This window comes from Belonocnema kinseyi, chromosome 9 (assembly GCF_010883055.1).
Source record: "Belonocnema kinseyi isolate 2016_QV_RU_SX_M_011 chromosome 9, B_treatae_v1, whole genome shotgun sequence".
Classification (NCBI taxonomy): Eukaryota; Metazoa; Arthropoda; class Insecta; order Hymenoptera; family Cynipidae; genus Belonocnema; species Belonocnema kinseyi.
In genome coordinates this window covers 52,000,849-52,023,493 of record NC_046665.1, presented here as the reverse complement: position 1 = coordinate 52,023,493, position 22,645 = coordinate 52,000,849, and the positions used below count along the sequence as shown (strand labels likewise).

The 22,645-nt window shown below is 28.1% G+C and overlaps 1 protein-coding gene across 2 annotated transcripts in view; it reads left to right on the top strand.

Annotated features, from left to right (window-relative positions):
- The first annotated feature begins 1,654 nt into the window (after positions 1–1,654).
- LOC117179694 (innexin shaking-B-like) overlaps positions 1,655–22,645 on the top strand; it is a 137,395-nt gene continuing 116,404 nt past the window's right edge. Inside the window, exons 1-2 of one of the 2 annotated variants that reach the window (XM_033371720.1) lie at positions 1,893–2,274; positions 4,215–4,222. In XM_033371720.1, the coding sequence (XP_033227611.1) occupies positions 1,912–2,274; positions 4,215–4,222 (371 nt within the window). In that variant the 5' untranslated portion in view covers positions 1,893–1,911. Of the gene's footprint in view, positions 2,275–4,214; positions 4,223–22,645 lie in introns of both variants that reach the window. The other variant, XM_033371719.1, reaches the window with a different exon arrangement.

The following is a 22,645-nucleotide window of genomic DNA, read 5'->3' as shown; positions in this document are numbered from 1 at the left end:
GAGAAGGGATTGTTTGTTTTGGAGAAAGATATTAACCTGGCTAGTAATACATGCAATTCTCTCATTCGTGTGTTCTTTTTTATGTATTATATATGAAACTTAATATATTCAGTTTAATGTGTTATTTTAATTTATATTATAATGTTTCTTGTTTTTATAAATTATGTAAATAGTTCTTTTGACTTATTTTAACATTTTAAAATCGTGTTTACAAGTATATGAAATTCAAATTTTTAATGTAAATATCTACAGCAAATTATGCTATTCATATAATCTCTTGACTTCCTGCTGTATATATTGTGCTGTATATATATTGCAGTAATACCTTTTCTTATCTTTTATGTTTTGTTTTTTAATATATATACTATACAAATTAATACTTTAATTAAATTGTTTACTTTTAAAATCCAGATTTTCCAACAAAAATGTGTCATTGGTTTTATAGATTGTTTGAAGATAGAAACATTGTTAGCGAAACTCGATTACATGGGGTAATACCGGAAAGATAAATCGATCAAACATAAGCTCGGCGAATCAGGGAAAGGAGAGAGTGCGCGGGAGTGTGAGGGATGTGATAGGAAAAGCAGAAGCGAGAGAAAGAGGGCCTAAGTCAGGTTACTCTATTTCTGTATTTTGTCCTCACAGATTTTCTCGCTGACGCTAGCTCGCTTGGTCCCACTGGTAGGAAAGTACAGTTGTACACATAAAATCTAAAATAGAATGGCACGCACATCAAACAAAATTACAAAACCGACGGGCAGCCAGTCCTGCTTCCATCGGGCGGCCATCGCTTCTTCCTGGCATTTGCCATGATGCTAGGGGAAATCCGCAGCTTTAAAGTGTTCTCGGCTTCACCCTCGACTCTTTCGTCAGAAGCAGGCGGAAAGCGATTGAGGATTAGAAAGAGTAGTTTAGAGAAAGAGAGAAATGTAGGGACAATGAAGAAGATGTGCTTTTTTAACTATCAGACTTTGACTGAGCACAGAGAAAAAAGTTGAAGATAAATATTGAACTAAGCCAGAACAGAAATAGCAAAAGATAAAGAGCAGTAAACGAGGTAGTCTAAAGAGGATGAAAAAGAGAGGAAGAGACGAGTAAAGCGAAAAGACGAATAGTGGAAGAGAAAGAGAACAATCTAGAGAATAACTTGAATAAGGAGAGGAGAACAAGTAGCGTGAACCGAGTCTAATGTTTGGAACCGGACGAAATTATCCATTTTCAAGCACCAGTTTCTAATCCCCCTTCTCTTTGCGCCTAGTTAGCCTGGATCTGGTGCCAACACTCTTACCTCAACTGTGTTTTCCCAAATAACAATTTATCCAACCCGAGAAGTGACCTCTTCTTCATCATCAGCATTTCGGCTTCCCAAATTGCATCAGAACAAAAACCGCATCGCAAAACAAAACGACCACACACTTAAAACATCATCACTCGTGTGTTCGTGAAGATATCCAAGTGTCAAGTTTAATGTCTCCTGAGACCCTGAATAGTGGACGATGAGTGACATCCATGGCTTGGCAAGTCGTAAGAATAGTCATTGCTAAACGAGAGACTAGTGGGTCAGACAGATGATGAGATTCAAGAAGAGAATATTCGAAATTTGTATAAAACCCTAGGAACAGGAGTGGCAGGATCGGCGAAGGCACTTGGTAAGGAGGAAGAATGTGCAGAGCAAGGTTGCTGGTATCAAGTGCCCTGAGCCAGGAAACGATCAATCGATCATCGATCAATGGAGTGCGGCGGTGCCTCCTAGATCCTCAAGATTTTTTGAGGACAGATTATTTTGTTTGGTCCTCGTCGACTTGTTCAGGTTCCAGTCGACGAGGGTGTTTGAGATGTCGGATTCTCAACCTTGAGACTCCGATGTGACAGCGGTGAAGACTTTGGCTCGCGCTTCACGTCGCAGTTAAGATGTTGGACATATTTCGCGGTCTCAAGAGTCTGATCAAAGTCTCGCATATCCACATTGATACCGCAGTTTTCAGATTGCATTACAGCCTAACTGTGATACTCCTGATAGCGTTTTCCCTAATTGTGACAACGAGACAATATGTCGGCAATCCTATCGACTGTATCCACAGCAAAGATTTGCCGGAGGATGTGCTCAACACATATTGTTGGATCCACAGCACTTATACGATCGCGGGTGCTTACAAAAAGAAAGAAGGGGTGGAGGTGCCCTTTCCTGGGATCGACAACTCGAGGCTTTATCCGGCGAGCGAGAGGAAGGAGTATAGGTACTACCAGTGGGTCTGCTTCATGCTGTTCTTGCAGGTAAAGATTATTGAAAGTTTCAACTTTCTGTTTTGCTCCAAGTGTTGCGGCAATTGAGGAGTTTATCCAACTGGCGAATATTGCGAAAATTCTTGGGAGGGAAGTAAAATTGTGATTTATGAGACTCGGCTCAGATAAAATCGACAGTTTGTCGGTTGGCGCGGATTCATTTAATAGGGCATGTTTCAATTTGGGCGAAAAAAATGGGTGGAGCTTAGGCTGCGAAGGGCCGAGAGACAGAAGTTGATCGATTTGGAATAAATTGGTTTATAACTAGACAAACAAGTTGGTAATAGACGATCTATCACTTTTAAGTACCATAACAATTTTAAAACAATTTTATATAGCGGATTTCTCTTCGGAGTGTGAGAAATACATTTGCATTCCTTTGACGAAATATACTTTTTGAAAGAAGAAAAGAAGTCGCTGTGTATATAAACTATACAATTCTTTAGAAAAAATAGTATTAATATTGCGAAGCTTGAAAAAAGATACATTGATTTATTGACTGTTGTATTAAAAAGTAAAAGTTGCAGACCTCACAATATAAATAATTTTAAGACTACTGATTAAATGTCAACACTTTTTAGGCCACTCTGGTTAACCTTCACACTTTTATTTTAAACTACTTTCAGATTTACCGTTTTATTTCCTGGATAGAGACAAGGTTTAATGACAACAAATTGGATTATAAATTTTTAATCAACTACTTTGGTAGCATAACAAAAATTTACATTGACAGCTCATAAAAATTAAGTTGCTAATCATTCATTTTTTTTGAATCGCATAATATATTACTTGAAACAAAGAGACAACTTTTACAGTTAAAGAAAAAAATCAAATTTAAGAAGTTACGTAAAAAATTGAATTTATAATATGAAATTAGTGGCAAATATTATCAAAGAAAGTAATATATTATTCACATCTGCAGTCATTTTCATTCAAATAAAGTTTCATTTAACTTTCTGACTACTTTAAAAGTTTTGTCAACTCGGCAAGTAACTTGCGAATCAATTGAATAGAAGTGAAAAATAACTTTGCATGACGATCAATGTTGTGACAATGAATTATTTAGGCGATTTTAGACTTAGAAATACACTTTTTGAGGCTGCTAAAAAGAAAGTATTGCGTCATTCTCAAGAGACTTCCTCTTAAACAGATTCTTTAAAAAATCCATATTTCCCGAAAATTGCAACAAAATCTTTTCATAGAAAAATTACCTAGAATTAAATAAGTGTACAAGAGAGTTATTTTAAATATGAGTAAAAACTATTATTTCTTCACTTTTTTTTGTGTAATTCACCGATTTAGTATTTAAATTCGAACAAGGTCTCAAACTTGGAAAGAAGCCCTTTCATTTTTATTATTTTTATTTATTTGGATCTTTCTTTGTGTGAAACAGATTATTTCTATATCTTTTGGTTGAATTCGAGAAGAACAATATACTAATGAGTTCTGGTTTACTGGTATACACATTCTACAAAATAGTATTCTAAAATTCCCAAAAATTGGGACAAAATCTCTCAATAATTAAATTACGTACATTCAAGTAACACTACAAGAAAGCTGTTTTAAATGCAAGAAATAACGATTATTTCTGTACATTCTCTTGTATAATTTATCCATTTAGTATTTTAATTCGAAGAAAGTTTCAGCTTTGGAAAACAATTTCTGATCTATAATTAAAGAAGTTTTTAAATTTTGTTGAAAAAAATAATTCATAATTAATAATTTCGAAATTCAAATTGTAATGAAATATTATGTTGAACAATTATGAATTCAAAACGTTGCAAATAGTTTAGGTCGGATTAAAAAAGAAGAGCATTATTTCAAATGGAATGAAAAGGAATTAAAATTTTGATCATTTCTAAATAAAAGTGTTTCAAATTGGGTAATCCGAAATTTAAATCGTTTAAAATTACATTACATGGGAGTTGAAGTTGCATCAGTTCTAAATTCAAAGCTTTCAAAATTGAACAATTTTAGTTTGAACTGAAGAATATGCGAATTGAGTGATTTGAGATTAAAATGTAAGAAATTAGACAAATTTCAAAGAGTGAAAACTTGAAAATTTGAAGATCAGAAGTTTGAAAATTGGACCATGTTAAATCTAAAAGAATTGAAATTTTATTATTTCTATTAAAAGCGTTCAACATTTTGGTAGAAAATTAATCTTTTTTCTTGAAAATTCATCGTTGTTTTTAAAAATTCGTATTTTTTCGTTCCTAAAACGTACTATGTTTTAAATGAAAATTTAACTTTTCTCTTCTTGATTGTAAATTTTATCGTTTAAGTAAAAAATGTTAACGCATTGAAAATTTCTCCCTTTTTTGGTTGAAAAATATTTACTGTAGCAGAAAATTCAAATTATACATTTCGGATTGTAAGTTAATCTATGTTAGTTGAAAACTCATTTTTTGGTTGTAAAAACTTAATTTTTTAATTTGAAAATATAATTAAAGTTGAATACAGCTATGTGGTTGAAAATGTATCGTTTCTTGTTGTAAATTCAACTATTTTATTAAAAATATATATGTTTTCATAAAAATTTGTCTTTTTTGTTAGAAATTTCATCTTCAGGGTTGAAAATGCACTTAATTTTTGTTTGAAAATTTCACTACTTGGATAAAAGTCTAACTGTTTATTAAACATTTATTTTTTGTAACTATTTTGTTAAATTTTTGTTTGTAAACGCTTAATTTTAAAATTAAAAAATAATTGTTCCGTTTTCGGTGGAAAATTAATCTTTCTAAATAAAAAATGTTCTTTCTTACAAATTTAACAATTTTGAAAAAAAATTTTTTTGGCTAAACATTCAAATATGTTGGTAGAAAATTAAAATATAGGGTTGACAATTATAATTCTTTTTTACTTCATTTTTTTAAATTGGTCTTTTATGTCAAGGATTAAACCATTTAGTTTGAAATTCGTATTTTTTGGTTGAATTCAAGTGTTTTTGATACAAAATAAGGATTTGAGTGTTTGTTAAAATACCAATTATTACATTTTTAAGAGAATTCATCTCTTTCGATTAAAAATGATTTTTTTAAAGAAAATTCAACAATTTATTTTAAAGATTATTGTTTGACAGAAGATACATCATTTTAGTGAAAATTTATTTTCATTAGTTGAAAATTAAACTATTTCGTTGAAAACTAATTGTTTTTAATTTAAAATTGAACTACTTGGTTGAAATTGCATGTATTTTGTTAAAAAGTCGCAGTTTTGGGTAGAACCTTAATCTTCTCGGTTTAACTTTTTTTTTGAAAATGGAATTATTCGATAAAAAATGCAACAATTTGTTAAAAAGCGTCATTTTTTGAGTGAAAAGTCAAATTGAAAATACTATATTTTCTTTAATTAATCTGTTTTTTTTGAAAATTGGTCTCTTTCGGTTAAATTGTACTTTTTTAAAATAAAACAAAAATATTCTTTAGTTAAAATATCAACTATTTCATTTTTATGATAATTTATCTCTTGTGGTTAAAAACTAACTTTTTCTAGAAAGTTTAACAATTGTGTTAAATGGTCTTTTTTGGTTTAAGATTGATCATTTTACTAAAAAATTCATCTCTAAAGTTTAAAATTGAACTATTTTGTTGAAAAATCGTTTTTTCTGATTTGAAAATTTATTCTTTAACCCTGAAGTTTCTTCTTTTTGAGTTGAAAATTTAGCTTTTTGGTTTATAATTCATGTTTTTGGTTAAAATTTCACATATTCGTTTGAAAATTGAACAATTTAAAAAAAAGTAATTCTTATTAGTTGAAAAATTTTGTTAGCCTACATAGTTTAAACGTAGTAATCGATCATAATTTCATGTGATCCGGAGTAATCATAAGTAGTCGTGAGTAATCTGATGTAATCTGGAGTAATTCTGTACATATAGTGGTGACACAGGGTAATGCGATATAATGCCGGGTAATCCATCTTTGCCGGACCCTTCGGCATGGATAAATAATTTATTATGATATAGTTAGTAATAATAATTCCTTCCCATAAAACTGGATCTTACTTTGTGTAAAGTACATAAAGGCCTGAGAATGTTACAATTCTTACCACAATTTGTTTGATTAAATTCTAGAAAAAATGCTACTTTAATGAGAGTACGTAATGAACGAAATGAATAAGTCTAGAAATGACAAGCGGTAATTTATAATGAAAATGTAAAACGGAAGTAACGAGTTTGACGGAGATCCTGCGATAGATCTATAAAGGTTAGGTCCCGTTAGATTCGGTGGCGGACGTCGGAATGACTCTGAGGAAGTGCGAGCAAATGCCTTTGCCCGACCGCCTGAGAAAAAACTCGAGCGATTACGTACCAAGAGGTTTTTACCTCCACTTGAACAACATACCACTAGTAGAGGTACATCAAGCACTTCGTTCTGTAAAATGTCCTAAGGGCTTCCAACCATACCCGCGAAGAACAAAAAATTAGCCACGAAGACGGCTAAAAAACTATGTTTGGATTATTCAAAGTTTTGATCATTTCTTCAAATATTTATGCATTTGACAATTATTTTGCAATAGGAAAAATGCAACTAGTTTTTCTAACGATGATAATGTTCTTCATTAAACATTTTTCTCTATCAATTATAATTAACGTAAATACCATATTTCCTTCAATATGAAACACTTTAAATTTGTGAGATTTGAAGATTTTCTGCCAGAGAGATGAATTTTTAACTCAAAAAGTTAATTTTATACCAAAAAGATCAATTTTCAACAAACTTGTTGAATTTTTTACGATACAGTTAAATTTTCAAGAAGAAAGTTCATTTTCAACCAAGAAACTTGATTTTTTAAACTAAAAAGATGTCATGATGCGATGGTGATTTCCAATCGGTCAAATGAAACAAAAAAAGCACTTTTATGAAAGTAGTTAAGTTTTCAACAAAAAGGTACATTTTCATCTAAGAAAGATGGCTTTCCTACAAAAAGACGAATTTTTGACCAGTTGTATTAAACAAAAACAATACCAAATTTTTAACAAAATAGTTGAATTCTCAACAAAAAAGATGAATTTACAGCAAAAAAGCCTAATTTTATCAACTAAAAGATGAATATTCATAAAAATACATGAATTTTCTACCAAATAGTTGAACTCATTTTTAACCATAAAACGAATTTCCATCAAAAAACTTTAATTGTTAATCAAGCAGATGAATCTTAAAAAAAATAACAAAGTAGTTGAACGAAGATAGTTAAATTTTCAACCAAAAAGATACATTTTTACCCGCAGAAGATTATTGTTCTACCAATAAAGATGAATTCTTAACAAAAAACATCAATTTTCAACCAAATTGATGCATTTCAAGGAGAAAAAGGCAAATTATCTACAAAACATTTGTATTTTCAACGTGAAAAGTTCGTTTTTAATCAAGAAAGATGACTTTATACCATATAAGACGAAATTTCAACAAGTCAAATTAGAAAAAAAACAACGAATTTTTATGAAAATAGTTGAATCTTCAAACAAAAAGATGAATTTTGAACCAAGAAGGATGACTGGACTAATTTTCAATTAGTTTTATTGAACGAAAAACAAATATTTTTTTTTTAAATTGTCAAATTAACAAAAAAATGATTTTTCAACAAACGAGATTAATTTTCTAAGACAAAAGATGAATTTTCATGGAAATAAGGGACACCAACCTACAATAGGATAATGATCCTACAGTGGATAATAATTAATTTCAAATACAAATGTACCTAAAACAAATAATCTCATTTAATTAATAGTTAGGACTCTATACGTGGTAATAAATTAAAATTATAAATAATTATTTTAAATATATAAGTGTTTTTTATTCACGATTATCTACTGTAGGTTTATTATCCCCTGTGAAGTGGATCCTACATAATTTTTCTACCAAATAGTTGAATTTTCAACCAAAAATGGAATAGTTGAATTTTTAAATGAAATTTATTTTTAACCAAACAACGAATTTTCATCGAAAAAATTTAATTTCCAAATAAAGAGGTAAATATTAACAAAAAAATGTAATAAAGTACTTCAACCAAGTATTTAAATTTTTAATAAAAAAGATTAATTTTTAATTAAATAGTTACCTTTACAAGAAAAAAATGGATTTTTCGACAGAGAAGGTTAATTTTCTACCAATAAGATGAATTTTCAACTAAATGTATCAATTATAAACGCAGTTGTTAGATTTTTGCGGGAAATTGGTGAAATATCTACAAAGCAGTTTATTTTTGAACCCAAAAATATAAATTTTCAACAAAAAAGGTCATTTTCAACCAAATTATTGAATTTTCAAGCCAAAAAGATGAAATTTTCTACAAAGCAATTCAATTTTCAACCCAAAAATACAAAAAAAGATTTTATTTTGATTTGAAAAACAGTTGAATTCAACCAAAAAAGTAGAATTATCAGCAAAGCAGGTCAATCCTGAAACAAACCAGATAAATTTTCAACGAAATAGTTGTATTTTTAACCAAAAAGATGAGTTTTAGAAATAAGATTAATTTTATAAAAATGGAGTAGTTAAATTTTCAACAAAACAGATGAAATTTCAACAAAGAAAAGAAGAATTCCTAACAAAGTAGTTTCATATTCAACGAATACTTGAATTTTTGATAAAAAAAGATTAATTATTTTTAAGGTTACACGAATATAATTTTCCTAAGATTTTTGAAATTTTCAGATGTATCAACTCAAAATTTTAACATAAATGTTAATCTGTAAACAAATATATTAATTTCTAACTGAATAAATGAATATTTTACTTGAAAGATTAATTTTCTGCAAAAAAAAAACAATTAATTTTCAACTAAAATTATGAATTTCCAAGGAAACAAGTCAATTTTTATAAAAGTAATTTTACCTTTAACCGAGTGGTTAAATTTTAAACCTAAAAAGTTGAATCCTCAACCAAATTGGATTTTAATTTCAGAACAACTAGTTGTAATATCAATAAAAAAGGTTATATTTTCGAAAAAAAAATTTTTAGGTCGAGAATGAAAAAAGATTTATGCAAATTATACTTGGAAGGAAAAAAAAGGTTTAATACAAAACAAATTTGTCTAAAAACTATTCATTTACTAAGTTTCACTGTTTATGTTGATTTAAGTTATACAAATATATTTTGCGTCAGTCAATTCGTTAAAAAACTACAAAATTTTATTTCTTAATCACAAAATTTTGAAAACAAATTCTTTAATATTTTTCAAATGTAATTACTCCTAATTCAAGCGATTCAATCAACTTAAAATTAGAAGCATCTTGATTATTAAAAAAGTTCAACCTAAAACCTTTAAAATTAAAAAAAGTTATAAGCTGGAAATAATTCAAATAATTATTATTATGTGTCCGTTTGGATACACAGTATTGTGTGGGGCTTCTTCTTCGATCGCCGAAGTTAAGCCTCACCTAGCTGGATCATATCCGGATGGGTAGCCTTTGTACTAGATGGGGGTGAACTTTTTAGTAGATTTTGAAGCTTCATTTACTCCCGAACTGATACTAATTCTTTCTTTAAATACTTTACTGTAACTGCACTTTTTTCCCTTTACAAATTTGGCATTAAAACTGACGAAAAATAACTAGAAACTTTAGTGAAAGGTTTTAATATTCAAAATTGTTTTAAAAATCACAGTTTAAGTTTAAGCTTTAAAATTTCAATAATTCAAGATGTAAAGTCTTCAGTTATTTCAAATGACAAGTAATTTCTTTTTTAATTTCAAGTCGGTCTTTAACACTTTCTTGATACTTAGTAGAAATATTTACTCGAATAAAAAACTGGTCTATTATTTACTATTGCTATCTATTACAACTATGACTTTTAGAAAATTCTAATAAGGCAAGAAACCCACCAAGGATCACTTAAAATAAAGCATAGCAACTAGAAGAAAAACAAACTTCACTTTTCCTTCAAGAGTTTTACTATTAGAATTTACTTTTTACTTTAACAATTTCCCATTTACGTGAATAAAAAGCATATACTTAAAATGACTAAATACCTTATTACCTTAGCCGAGTTTGTTCATTCAATACGACCACCTACGCCCTCATGCATTTTTGAAAAATACCTACTACACAATTTTTAAATAACTGTTCTAGCAGAATTCTCTAATTAATTTCTTTGCAACAGTAATAAGACAAGAAATATCTGCTTCGTTCGTTCTTACGCACCAATACGTTATTATGTATGTTTGACTGCTCGTTTTACTTCTATACTAACCCACAGTGTAAAAATAATTTTTGTTTTGTTTAAAAGCAAAGTAACAGATATTTTTTCCATAACTCTTTAGATATAACTTTTTTAAAGATAATTCCAATTAATTGAAGAAGAGCTTAATTCAGTTGCAATATCTATGTAGCAATAATTTCCTGTAGGCTGCAGTGAGAAAAAAATTGTTTATAATGTTTTAAACAAACTATTAAGCAAAAGCCATTTTCTCGTGATTCACAATGATTAGTTGTTTAAAATTCATAGTTTTTATAAAAAATGTTAGATAAATGAATGCCTCATTGTGATTATTTAAAAATAACTACGGTTTGACAATTATTTAAACAATTTTTATAAACAAACTTACAGTTTTTACATGTCACAATGAAGAGTCTCGTTTTTTGTAAATTTAACAAAAACTCTTGATTATTTAAACTTTATTTATAAACAAATTCACATTTTGAACATTATTCCACCAAAAGACTAACATTTGTTTGCGGAACTAATTAAAAATGTATTGCTAGTGCTCCTAGCACTAATTTTGTTCAGATTTATTAAAAATGAGAAATATTAAGGCAATTTTTATAAATAAATGCACTGGGAAAATGCTCCTTTTTCTTTGCTAAATAAACTAAAAGTGTATCGTCAATGATTCTTTGCTATGTTACTTTGCGAAAAAAGATAAAGACTTTTTATTAGAAAAGCATCACAAGAAGAAACACTTGGCTAGATATTTCTGGTTGATTCCGCGAAAAAATTTAATATTTATCATGTTCAACTGTTAATTTTTTTTATAAATATTATTCATATGATAAACGTAGTTCTTGTTAATTCGGCAATTATGACGAGAATGAGTTATTGGTCAAACATTTCTAGTTGGAATGGAAGCTTCTAATGTGTCCCCCCTAAGGGTTTACATGTTTCTTACACCTTCTCTATTCCTTTTACACACCCTCCACACACTTACTTGGTGGTGGAAGGGGGACCTACAGTTTAAGGTGGGTTCCGAACCACCAAGAGCAACAGCCTTAAAGTACTTAGAGAAAACCTTTTTCTCTAGAGGTACCGGTCCCACGACTCTCCGGAGATGAACAACTCCCTTGCTAGGCTAGTTTTCACCGCATGGGCCACCGAGACTCTTCCAGAGTGCGAGGCGGGAATCGAACCCGCAAAGCCGAAGGAGTGGGTCCAAAGCCTACGCTTTAGCCCCCACGACCATCGTCCCACTCAGACATTTCTAGTTTATTTTACGAAAACAATTAGCCTGTTCATGCAAAATTGGATAAAATGTATTTTAGTTCATAAAAATTGTTAAAATAATTAACTGTTCTTGTACATTGGCAAAATATCATAGGAAAGATTCTTTGGAAATACATTTTTAACAGATTTCGACAAGAAAATGAAGCATATTATAGAAAAAATGGTCTCTATTTATCAAAATTGTTTGAATAATTATTATTTTTTATCAATTTGAAAAAAAAAAAAATTCTGGGAGCTACTGGCAATACATTTCTAGTTAACCTCGAAAAAATGTTCGGCGAATTCATAGAAGAATGTTAAAAATGTGAATTTGTTTACAAAAATTGTTTAAGCAATTAATAGATTTGTTTAATAGAAAAAAGTGTCAGCAAGGATTCATTGGAAAGAAATTTTTCGTTTATTCTGCAAAAAAATTGATCCAATTCATTATGACATACGAAAACTGTGTAATTGTTCATAAAAATTGTTTAGATAATTGTCAAAAAGGATCTATTCTCAACTTATTCCCCCTGATGTCTTTAGAAATCTTTCTAAATCAGTTCGAATTTTGGTAATTTCTTTAAAATCTCCTGGTTTTCTTAATAATTCGTGAAAATAATTCGGAAACGCATTAAATCCTTCAAAATACTTTAAAATACCGTGCAAATTTGAGGAAATCTTTCAAAATAAAAAAAAAAGTTGTATTAAAACCTATCAATATCCTTAAAAATCATCAATAGCTAAAAAACTACGTTTTTAATTTTTTGACATCTTTTTAAGTTTAAAATTAATTTTGAATCTTCTAAAAAGCTAAATTAAAATATTTTTTGTAATATCTTCCACATTAGTTTTCGAAATTATATTAAATCATTTGAAATGTTTCGAACGCTTTTTCTGTTTAATCTTCAAATTCATTTTCCAAATAAAAAAATGAATTAAAATTTTCTCAGGTATCTTAAGAAAATTTTATTATTCTCTTGAAATCTTGCGAAATTGTTAAGAAAATTTTTTTGATAATTTTTGAGTAAAAATGTTTATTTTTTAATTAAATATAAAAATAAGGTTTAAAGAAAAAACGCACTCCTTGTCATCGACCTTTTGAAGAACGATATTAAAAATCATAAAAAATTCTATATCAAAACGCAAGTGAGAAAAGATTAAAAATGATGCCTGCATTGCAGACTTTCGAGTAAGGCGAATGAACCTTGAATGGAATTAAGTCCGATTCAAGAGAGATTACTTTCAACTTTTTTGGAGATGAAAAACGATGCTACCTTTTTTGTTGCACTCAAACTGAATCCCTTGTGGGTTATGAAATCGGGTGGAATGTGGTTTCAATTATGGGATCTTTAAAGTTGAGTAATCTTTTGACGAGCTCGATATTTTTTGTGTTAAGAATTAAAATCTGAGTGGGTTATGATTGCAACTGTGTTTTTATTGGTGGGATCGTTTTCAGAACTGTAAACTGTAATAGTCCTATTCATTCTGATTAATTATTCTTCAGGAAAAGAATTGAAAATTTTCTCTCGGAATTTATTTGATAAATGTTTAAAAGACGCATACAGACGTAATATTTTAACAAAACTTTTAAAGTCAAAGAAATGAATTTTCAACAAAGAAATATGATTTTCAGGTAAATAATAGAACATTTAAACAAAAAAGATTAAACTTTAATGACATACAGCTATATTTGATAAAATTTGAATCTTCAGGCCAAAGAGTTACATTTTTCAGATGCCAGTTAGATTTCCAACCAGGAACTTTGCTGCAAAAAATGGTAAATTTTAAATCCAGTGGGACAAATTTTAAACAATATAGTTGAATTTGTGAAGAAATAGTCGAGTTTTCAACTTACAAATATTGATTTTCATGAAAATAGTTGAATTTGTTACAAAATAGTTGGATTTTATCATCCTAATAATATAATTTTCAAACAATCGTTTAAATTCTTAAACGAAAAAGAATAAATTTTAACCACAAGTAATTTCATTTTTTTTAATAGCTGAATCTTCAAGCTAAAACTATCAATTCTTTAGAAGACATTTCAGTTTTTAACCAAGTCCTTTAAAGATGAATTTTCATTTTTTTTTCAACCAGATAGTTTAAAATTATTTCATGAAAAAAGATAGTTTAACTATCAAACGAAATAGATCAATTTTCAATTAAATAGTTGAATTTTAAACCAAATAGTTTAATTTTCAACCTAAAAATATGAATTTTCAAACAATTGGTCGAATTCTTAGACGAAACATATTAAACTTCAACTACAAATAGCTGCATTTTTGAACCAATAGTTAAGGCTTTAAGCCAAAATGATGAATTTTTTTAAAATAGTTGAATCTTTAAGTGAGAACTTTTCTATCAATGAAGACGAATTTAAAATCAAGAGGGACACATTTTTAATCTAAAAATATTACTTTTTAACAAAATAATTGAATTTTTGAAGAAAACGTAAATTTTTAACAAAGTTATTGAATTTTCCGCCTAATAAGATTCATTCTTGTATTTGCATTCACAACTAAATAGTTTAAATTTGAAGCGAAATGGACAAACTTTTGATAAAGATAGTTGAATTTGTTATCAAAGATTTGAATTTTCAAACAAAAGTATAAATTTTCAACCAATTGGTTAAATTCCTAAATAAAAAAGATTGAACATCAACCAAAAACTGTTGAATTTTGAACCAATAGTTGAATTAAATTTTTTTACAAGACAGTTGAGTTATCAATCCAAATGGACAAATTTTCTATCTAAAAAGACGACTGTTTCGAAAAACAGTTATATTTTTTTATTAAAAAAGGTATAAACATTTTTTTTAAATAGTTAAATTTTCGACTGAAATGATGAAACTTCAACAAAAATAATATATCTTTAACAAAAAAGTATAGCTTGGATCAAATTAGTTGAGTTTTCAATAAAAAGTACTAATTTTCAACGAAAACTATAATAGTTTATATCACAACCAAAACAAGATTTTAATTTTGATTAAAAAACAGTCGAATTTAACCAAAGATGGAGAATTCTTAACGAAACCAAAGAAGATGAATTTTCCAGAAAAGAGTTGAATCTTTAACAAAAACTAGATCAATTTTTAAATAAATAGTTGCCACTTTAATAAAAAAGAACTCAATTTTCTACTACAAAAATCATTTGACATTACAATTCTTTTTTGAAAACACTAATTTCCAGCGAACTGTATAAGCATGAAAAAAGCTAAATAATAAATTTCAGGGTAAACAATATGAAAACCTGATTTATTTACTAAATTGGTGTAAAAAACAAGAAAGTATGATTTTTTAATAATACTCAATTTCGTCAAATAGTTTAAGTTTAGTTTTTCCTGATTCACTTATATTGTTCATGAAAATTTTAAAAAAATAATAATTATGGAAGATTGTCAAAAATATGTCAAAAAAGCTTATTTGAAAATTTGATCATTAAAATCGTCCCTCTATAAAAATGCAATAAAATTAAATACTAAATTTTAGGGTAAAAAATTTGAAAGCCTTCAGTTTTCCACTAAAATTGGTTTAAAAAACGAGAAAGTATGATTCTTAAAGAAAAATAAATTAAATTGCAGAATTCCTGAAAATAAAACCAAGAATCCAACGACCAAATCTGGACAATCACCATAAAATTTTCCTATTGAAATTTAAAAAAAATATAGAAACTATTCTTTCTTAAAAAAGAAAAGAAAATTATTTTCCCCTTTGGACAAAAATAAAAAAGAGGAAAGAAATTTGGAAAAATAAATTTCCTCAAAAAGTGTAAGTTTCTTTTTTTCTCCTTTCACAGATATTTGTTTTAAATGAAAAATTAATCGGTTGTTATATTTTTACTCCTATAACTTATTTAGTCGATGAGCAACTAGACGAATGGGTTGGGACGTTTAGTCATTTCTCATCGATGTCAGTGCTACATATGTATATGTAAAATATAGTGCTAAATATATGCATAAAATCTGGTTGTGACGAGGGTTGCGCATCTTATTCCCTTCTTACAAAGACTTATATCTAGTTCATTGCCAAGAAGGAAACCCTAAACATATTATTGCTTAAAGCTGCGTTGTCATAGTCGAGGCTTGAGGTATGTTTAAGAAAAATTTAGAAAAATGCAGAAAATGTGACATCAGGGTGGCTACTCAAGTAAAACAAAATCCCTGATAATTCCAGGTTTTTTAAGGCATCTCTAGATTTTTTCGAAATCAATTTTTCTTCGTAAGGAGCCATTTAAGTATCAAGTATTGCATTTTTTCAGCAATAGATCCTACACAAAATTAATGAGGGTAATATTTTTAATTTAAGTCGAATCGCTTTAAATTCCTAACATTTCATATACAAATATTACATTATTTAAAAACATACATGAATTTACAACCAATTAGTTATCTTTTCAGAGATAATTTTCAAACTGCAATAATAAATCATCAACAAGAATAATATTGTATTTTTTACAAAGAAGTTCAGGTTTTAAATAAATAGTTGAATTTTTCATTAAAAATATGTAATCTCAAAGAAAAATATAATACTTGATATTTCAATAAAAAAATATGTTAATTTTAAATCAATGACAGTTGTATTTAACCAAAAAGATGAATTTTCAACAAAATAGTTGAATCTTTAACCAAAAAAATCATATCATTTTTTAATTTCCAAAGCATAAATGTAAATTATCTTCAAAACAATAAAAATTTCTACCTGAAAATATGAATATTCTACCAAAAAGTTTATTTCCAACCGAATAGTTATATTTTCTACAAAAATATTAGAATTTTCAACAAAGTAGTTATTTTTTGAACCTATGAAGTGAATTTTTAACTACAATGATGAACCCTCAACCAATCGAATGAATTTTTAACAAAGTAGTTACTCTTGCAACCAAATATAATTGAATTTTCAATCGAATTGTTGAATCCTCAAAATAAATAGATTATTTTTCAAGAAGTTGCATTTTTAACAAAATAAGGTGCAATTTCTACTAAATAAGATATATTTTTAAACCAAGAGGCGAATTTTTAACAAAAAATTAAATTTTGGCCGAATAAGATGACTTTTTAACATATTACTAGACTTTTCAATATAGGGTGAGTGACCCAGTGAATGAACACTTAAGGAAATCACTGATTAAAACTAGTCCATTTCACGTTATAATAATTGATTATTCTTATAAAACTTTTGAAAATAGATTCTTAAGAGTTCAAATTTCATAATCCGATAAACAAATTCTGTTTTTACCAAAAAGCTTTATAAAAAATAATTAAATAGTGGAAAGTCAACGAAAACACCAGTGAATGAACACTGTGAGCCAATGAATGAACAGTAGAGCACCAGTGAATGAACACTATAATCACTACAAATTAGAATTAGGATTTAGGTATAAGATTACATGGGTACATTACAAAATGAGCAATTAAATAATGTAAAATATTGGAAAGCGTTGCGAAATTGATTAAATATATTATTTCAATAAAAATCACAAGATATTTAGATATAAAAAAGGAGGGAATACAAAACTTGAACACAGAACTAGGTTAACTTTTCTTAATTTTTTATTGCAATATTTATTTTTAAAACATTTCTATCAGTTCTTTTAACCTTCCAAAAAATACAACTTTTCGTTTAAAAATAGATAACTCTTATCTAGTGACTACAAGAGAAAACTGCGATTTTTAGTACACATAACATTTGTGATACAGCACCTTACTATGTTGCTTTAGGTTAAATTAGCAAATACAATTATAAATCACAGTATTGTAAAAATGGAAATTCTGTAACATTTATAAATATATATTGTCTAGTACGCAGTAGTACCTAGCACGAATTAATGTTTTTTATAGTTAAAAAACGTTTTCTAAATGCAAAAAAAGCATAAAATTTCTAACCTCCAAGTTGCCTTACCTTTAATTTAGTTCGTGCGTACTTTTTTGCAATCTAACCAAAAAAATATGTATTTAAACTATAACTATTTATAGTTTATATTTATAGCTTCGATATTTATAGTCGCATTAATTGAAACAAACTTATTTATATGTAACGAAACAACAGCCAGGTCTCCGTAACCTGCTGTTCATTCACTGGACCTGCGGGGTGACAGTTTTGCTCCAATAAATGAACACAGCGTTCGTTCACTGGAACACGGGCAATTTAAAGGTCCAGTAGGTGAACACTCATTTATTAACAAAAAAACGTTCTTTTTGTGAAAAAACCCTGTGGGAACTTGAATAATAATATGTTACAACTATAACAGTACAACTTTGATGCAGAAAAGGTGAAGAATTTTTTTGTAAAAACAGTGTAAACAAGTAGTTGCTTAGACACGTACGTTATAGTAGTCGATGACTTTCTAACCATCACTCACCCTAATCGATGATGCTTCACATTCAAGAAATTTTTTAAATTATTTGCAAGAATTTACTGCAATGAATTGTATATTAAACTCTTCAAAATTGCTTCAAGATTTCAAATATATAGAAATTCATAAAGACATTAACTTTCAAAGGTTATATTTATATATTTTTCGCATTAGTGTTCATTCACTGGTGACTGTTCAGCCACTGGATCACTCACCCTAATAATTAAAACTTTAACCAAAAAGAGTTGAATTATTAACCAAACACTTTAATTTAAAGAAGAAACGAATTTTCAAAAAGCCGTTCAATTTTTATAATATTGGATTTTTGTACCCAAAATATCTAGTTTCAACCAAGTACTTGAATTTTAAATAAAAAATGTAGATTCTCAATAATAAATATTACAGTTTTAATAAAAAATTAAATTAAATAAAAATTAAAAATTAAATTAAAATCAGCGAGATTTAAGTTCAACCAGAAAGCTGAATTCTCAAGAAAATAATGTAATACTTGATATTTAAACAAGAAACTTTTTATCTGTAATCAAAAAAATTTATATTAAAGAAAATCGAGAAAAAAATATCAACCAAATTACTAAATTTTTAAGCTAAAATGGCTTTAAAAGACTCAAAAACAATCATTTTAACAAAAAAGTTCATTTTCAACCGAATAATTAAATTTTCACCTAAACAGATGAATTGTCAAGGAAAAATATGTGATATTTCAATGAAACAAACAAAAACATTTTTCGAATAATAGTTCAATTTTGAATAGAACAGTTTAATTGTAAGCCAACTAATTAACTTTGCAACAAAATACGTAAATTTTAAATAAATACTTCCGACTTTTAACCAAGAAGACACATTTTGAACCAAAAAGAACTTTGACTCTACAAATTTCATTTTTAAACAAGAAAAAAATAGCATTTTCAACAAGCAAAGATTTTTTAGACAAGTTGGAAAAAATTTCATTTAAATTCTTGAATTGTCAAGCCAAAATACGAATTATCGGTAAAATAGCTAAATTTTTTACTCGAAAATATAACTGTTTAACAAAAGAATTGCGTTTTTTACTAATGAAGAGGAAACTTCAACAAAAAAGAATAGTTGTTTTTTTTACCGAAAACGACGAATTTTCAACTAAAAAGACAAATTTCCAACAAAAAATGGTTTAACTTTTATACAAGCATGGTTGGATGTTCAATAAAAAAGAGTAAATTTTTAACCAGATATCGGATTCGATTTATTTGAATTATTATTAAAATTTTAAAAATATAAAAAATTTTCAGGTAAAAAAATTATTTTTGAATACGAATTATTTTTTTTGTTTCTACGTAATATCTAAAGGTGTGAAAGCGGTTCTATTAACATCTAAATGTAAATAATAGTTTTGTAATTTGTGAAAGCAGCTTTATAATAGAACAAGTAATTTCTTAATATTGCAATTATGTTTTTAGGAATGTAAGTAATGTGTTCTATTTAGGAACCTTTGAAAAATAATTACAGGATATTTTTAGAAATATTAATTATCACCATTGAATTATTAATAAATTAACAAGACTAAAAACATAATTCATCATTTCTTGAATTTGTTCCTGAATTTCATGGATTGAAATGATAATTAAATGAAATGAAATTTTTATTCAATCTTTATATTAAAAACTCCGTTGTTTTGTAACATATTAATACTTAAAATAAAAGATATTTTCATGAGATATTTATAAAAAAGATCAAAAGAAGTTTGAATGGAACCGGTTTAAAATAAATAATACAAAAGTTACTTTCATAAACAAAAAACACGTTATTTAGCTTCATATAAAAAATTAAAGAAATTTGGGGATGGTCGCAAAAATTCCATGACTTAAGAAAAGTTCAGGTATTTTCAGGTATTTTTTAAACAATCTTGAATCGGGGCAAACAATTATTCTTTTTTAAAACAATATTTCAACCCGTAAATCGTGAAAAGTTATTATCTTTCGGGATAAATGATATCAAGTTTAGGAATGTCAAGAGTTGTACTTTTTGTTTAAGATGTATGGTAATTATTTAAACAATTTTTATTTATTGAAATTATTTTTTCTCCTTGAAATCAGAAGAAGATATTATATTATTTAAGATACAATTTTATGAATATTTGATGCATGAATTTGATAGATTGTCTTTGATTTATAAAAAGTTTATAATAAATATTTATTTTTTCAATCTTTTGAAAACCGAGCTTTTCCCACATAAAACTCCATATTAATTTCAAAAGGCCGGGGCCACGGGTTAACGTTGGAAAATAAAGGAAAAAAGTTATCGATTTACTTTTTCCGAAAAACAAACAAACGAAGATAGAAGAGGAGGGGGGGGGGGGGGGGGGAGTTGATCGAACTCTTTCAGAAAATAAATTGCTGTCGCTGCATAGCGATCGCTTTTGCACTTTGCAAAAAGTTAGGGAAACGTAAATCTCATACAGACTGCAATTATTCACATTGCGAGGCTAAGGAGTATAAATTTGCGCTGACGCTACGAAAAATGCCCTACCGCGGTAAATTCGTTTTCACTCCAATGTCAAAGCATTAAAATAGGCTGCAAATTTCAACCGGAGGCGGGACAAAATATACCTACAAAAACATAATCTATCGATTCCTATTAAAGAAAAAATGCAACTAGTGAACTCTTACTTATTCCAAGAGAAACGTAAAAATTTTGATATTTCAAGGCTGGAGGGCCCCCCACTTCCACCGTGAATCTTGGGGTGATTTCTTCAAGAGACGTTCATTGGCTGACACGGTCTCACTGTAAAGCATGTGTACGTCCTTAAATTTAGTATTTCAGCATGATGTCACGATCATGTTAGGAAAGGTTTTTAAAATTGTAAATTTCGAACTTTTATACATTGGATAGTTCAAAGGTCTAAAAAAATAGAAATCCACGCTATCATTTTAAATGCCATATAAATTGAAGAATAAATCAAAAAAATTATAAATTTTCAAAATTATACCGTTTTAAGCAATTTTAAGCTAGAAACATTAATTTGTACATGAAAATTTGCTCTGAATTTTTCAGGAATTTAATGATAATCTTATTATTTTGAAACTCTAAATTTTTTTTACAATCTTTTGAAAATCCTGCAAAATAAAAAAAAATACCTTAAATTCTTCCAGATTCTTGTTTGAAAATGTTGAAAATGTTTTTAAATATTATTTTTAAATTAATTTTTCAACAACAAAAAATTATTGTAAGTTTTACTAGGAAGCTTTTTGAAAAACTTATAAATTTTTCGTTTGGAATTTTCAAAAATATAAATTTAGTTTTTCATTTTTTAAAATCTTTTTCAGTTTTAAATTATGTTTGGATATCCTCAAAACTTAATAATATCCTATAAACTATTTCCAATTTTTTTCTAAATTGACAATTTTTCAATGGTTGTTTATACCTTAAAATCCAATAAGTTTACTGAGATTAAAATTTTGTTACATAGAAAAATAAAATTGTTTAGTTTATAATATTTGGTTTGTAATTGCTCATTTAAAATGAAAAGTGAAATATTGCTAAATATTTTAAAAAAAATGTCTTTTCGTGAATTAATTTTTAAATGAAATGAGTTGAAAATGGAATATTTTAGATAAAAATAATATTTGAATAGAATTTTAAATCGAGTAAGAGTGTTTAATTATTATTATTATTATTATTATTATTATTATTATTATTATTATTATTATTATTATTATTACACCATTAAGCCATTTCCCTTTCGTGGTAGGCGTGACTCACTCGGCAGGGGAAAGGAGTAGTGTGTGGAAGGGATAGAGATTTTTCAGATTGATCCAGAATTCTCGTGCTATTTAAGTAAATAACACGTTCGTTCCGCAACACTGCTCCGACCCAGGTTGCTGATCAATCTCTCTAGCAATCACCCCAAGCGAAGAACCTCACGAAGTCGTTATGTAAGGTTCCCCAATTGGGTCCATTAATAGCCAAGGTCTTTGTTTCAGGCGTCGTTCCCTCTACTGACACTCTTTTTATTAACTATTTGCCGCCATACTTTCCTGTCCTGGCATACTACTCTAGCTTCTTTCATGTCCATGCATTTTTCATGCAGACTCTCGTGTTTCTATGACTTCTTATGCCTCTTCTAAGTAGGGTCTCATTCACACATTCTAACCATTCTTTCCGCGGTCTACCTCTGGGCACGTTGCCATTTACTTTACCTTGATACACTTGTTTCGTTAGTCGTTCATTTGGCATTCTCTCAACATGTCCGAACCATCTTAACCGATTTCTTTCCCATGTGTCTGCTAGCGTCTCTTCTGCACCACATTCTTTTAGAATTATCTCGTTACTTACCTTGTCCATTAGGGATTTCTCGCTTATTATGCGCATGAATCTTATGTCAATTGCGTTAATTTTACTCTGATCTTTTTCTTGACAAGTCCATGTCTCGCTACCGTATAGTACAGTCGGTACAAATATAGAATCATGTATTGCCATTTTAGCTTTATTTAATATATATTTTTACTTCTGATAAGGGGACCTGCTCTACCAATAACCTTCTTACCTTCATTTATTCGTCTATCTAATTCCTCATCTATCTTCCCATCCCTAGTAA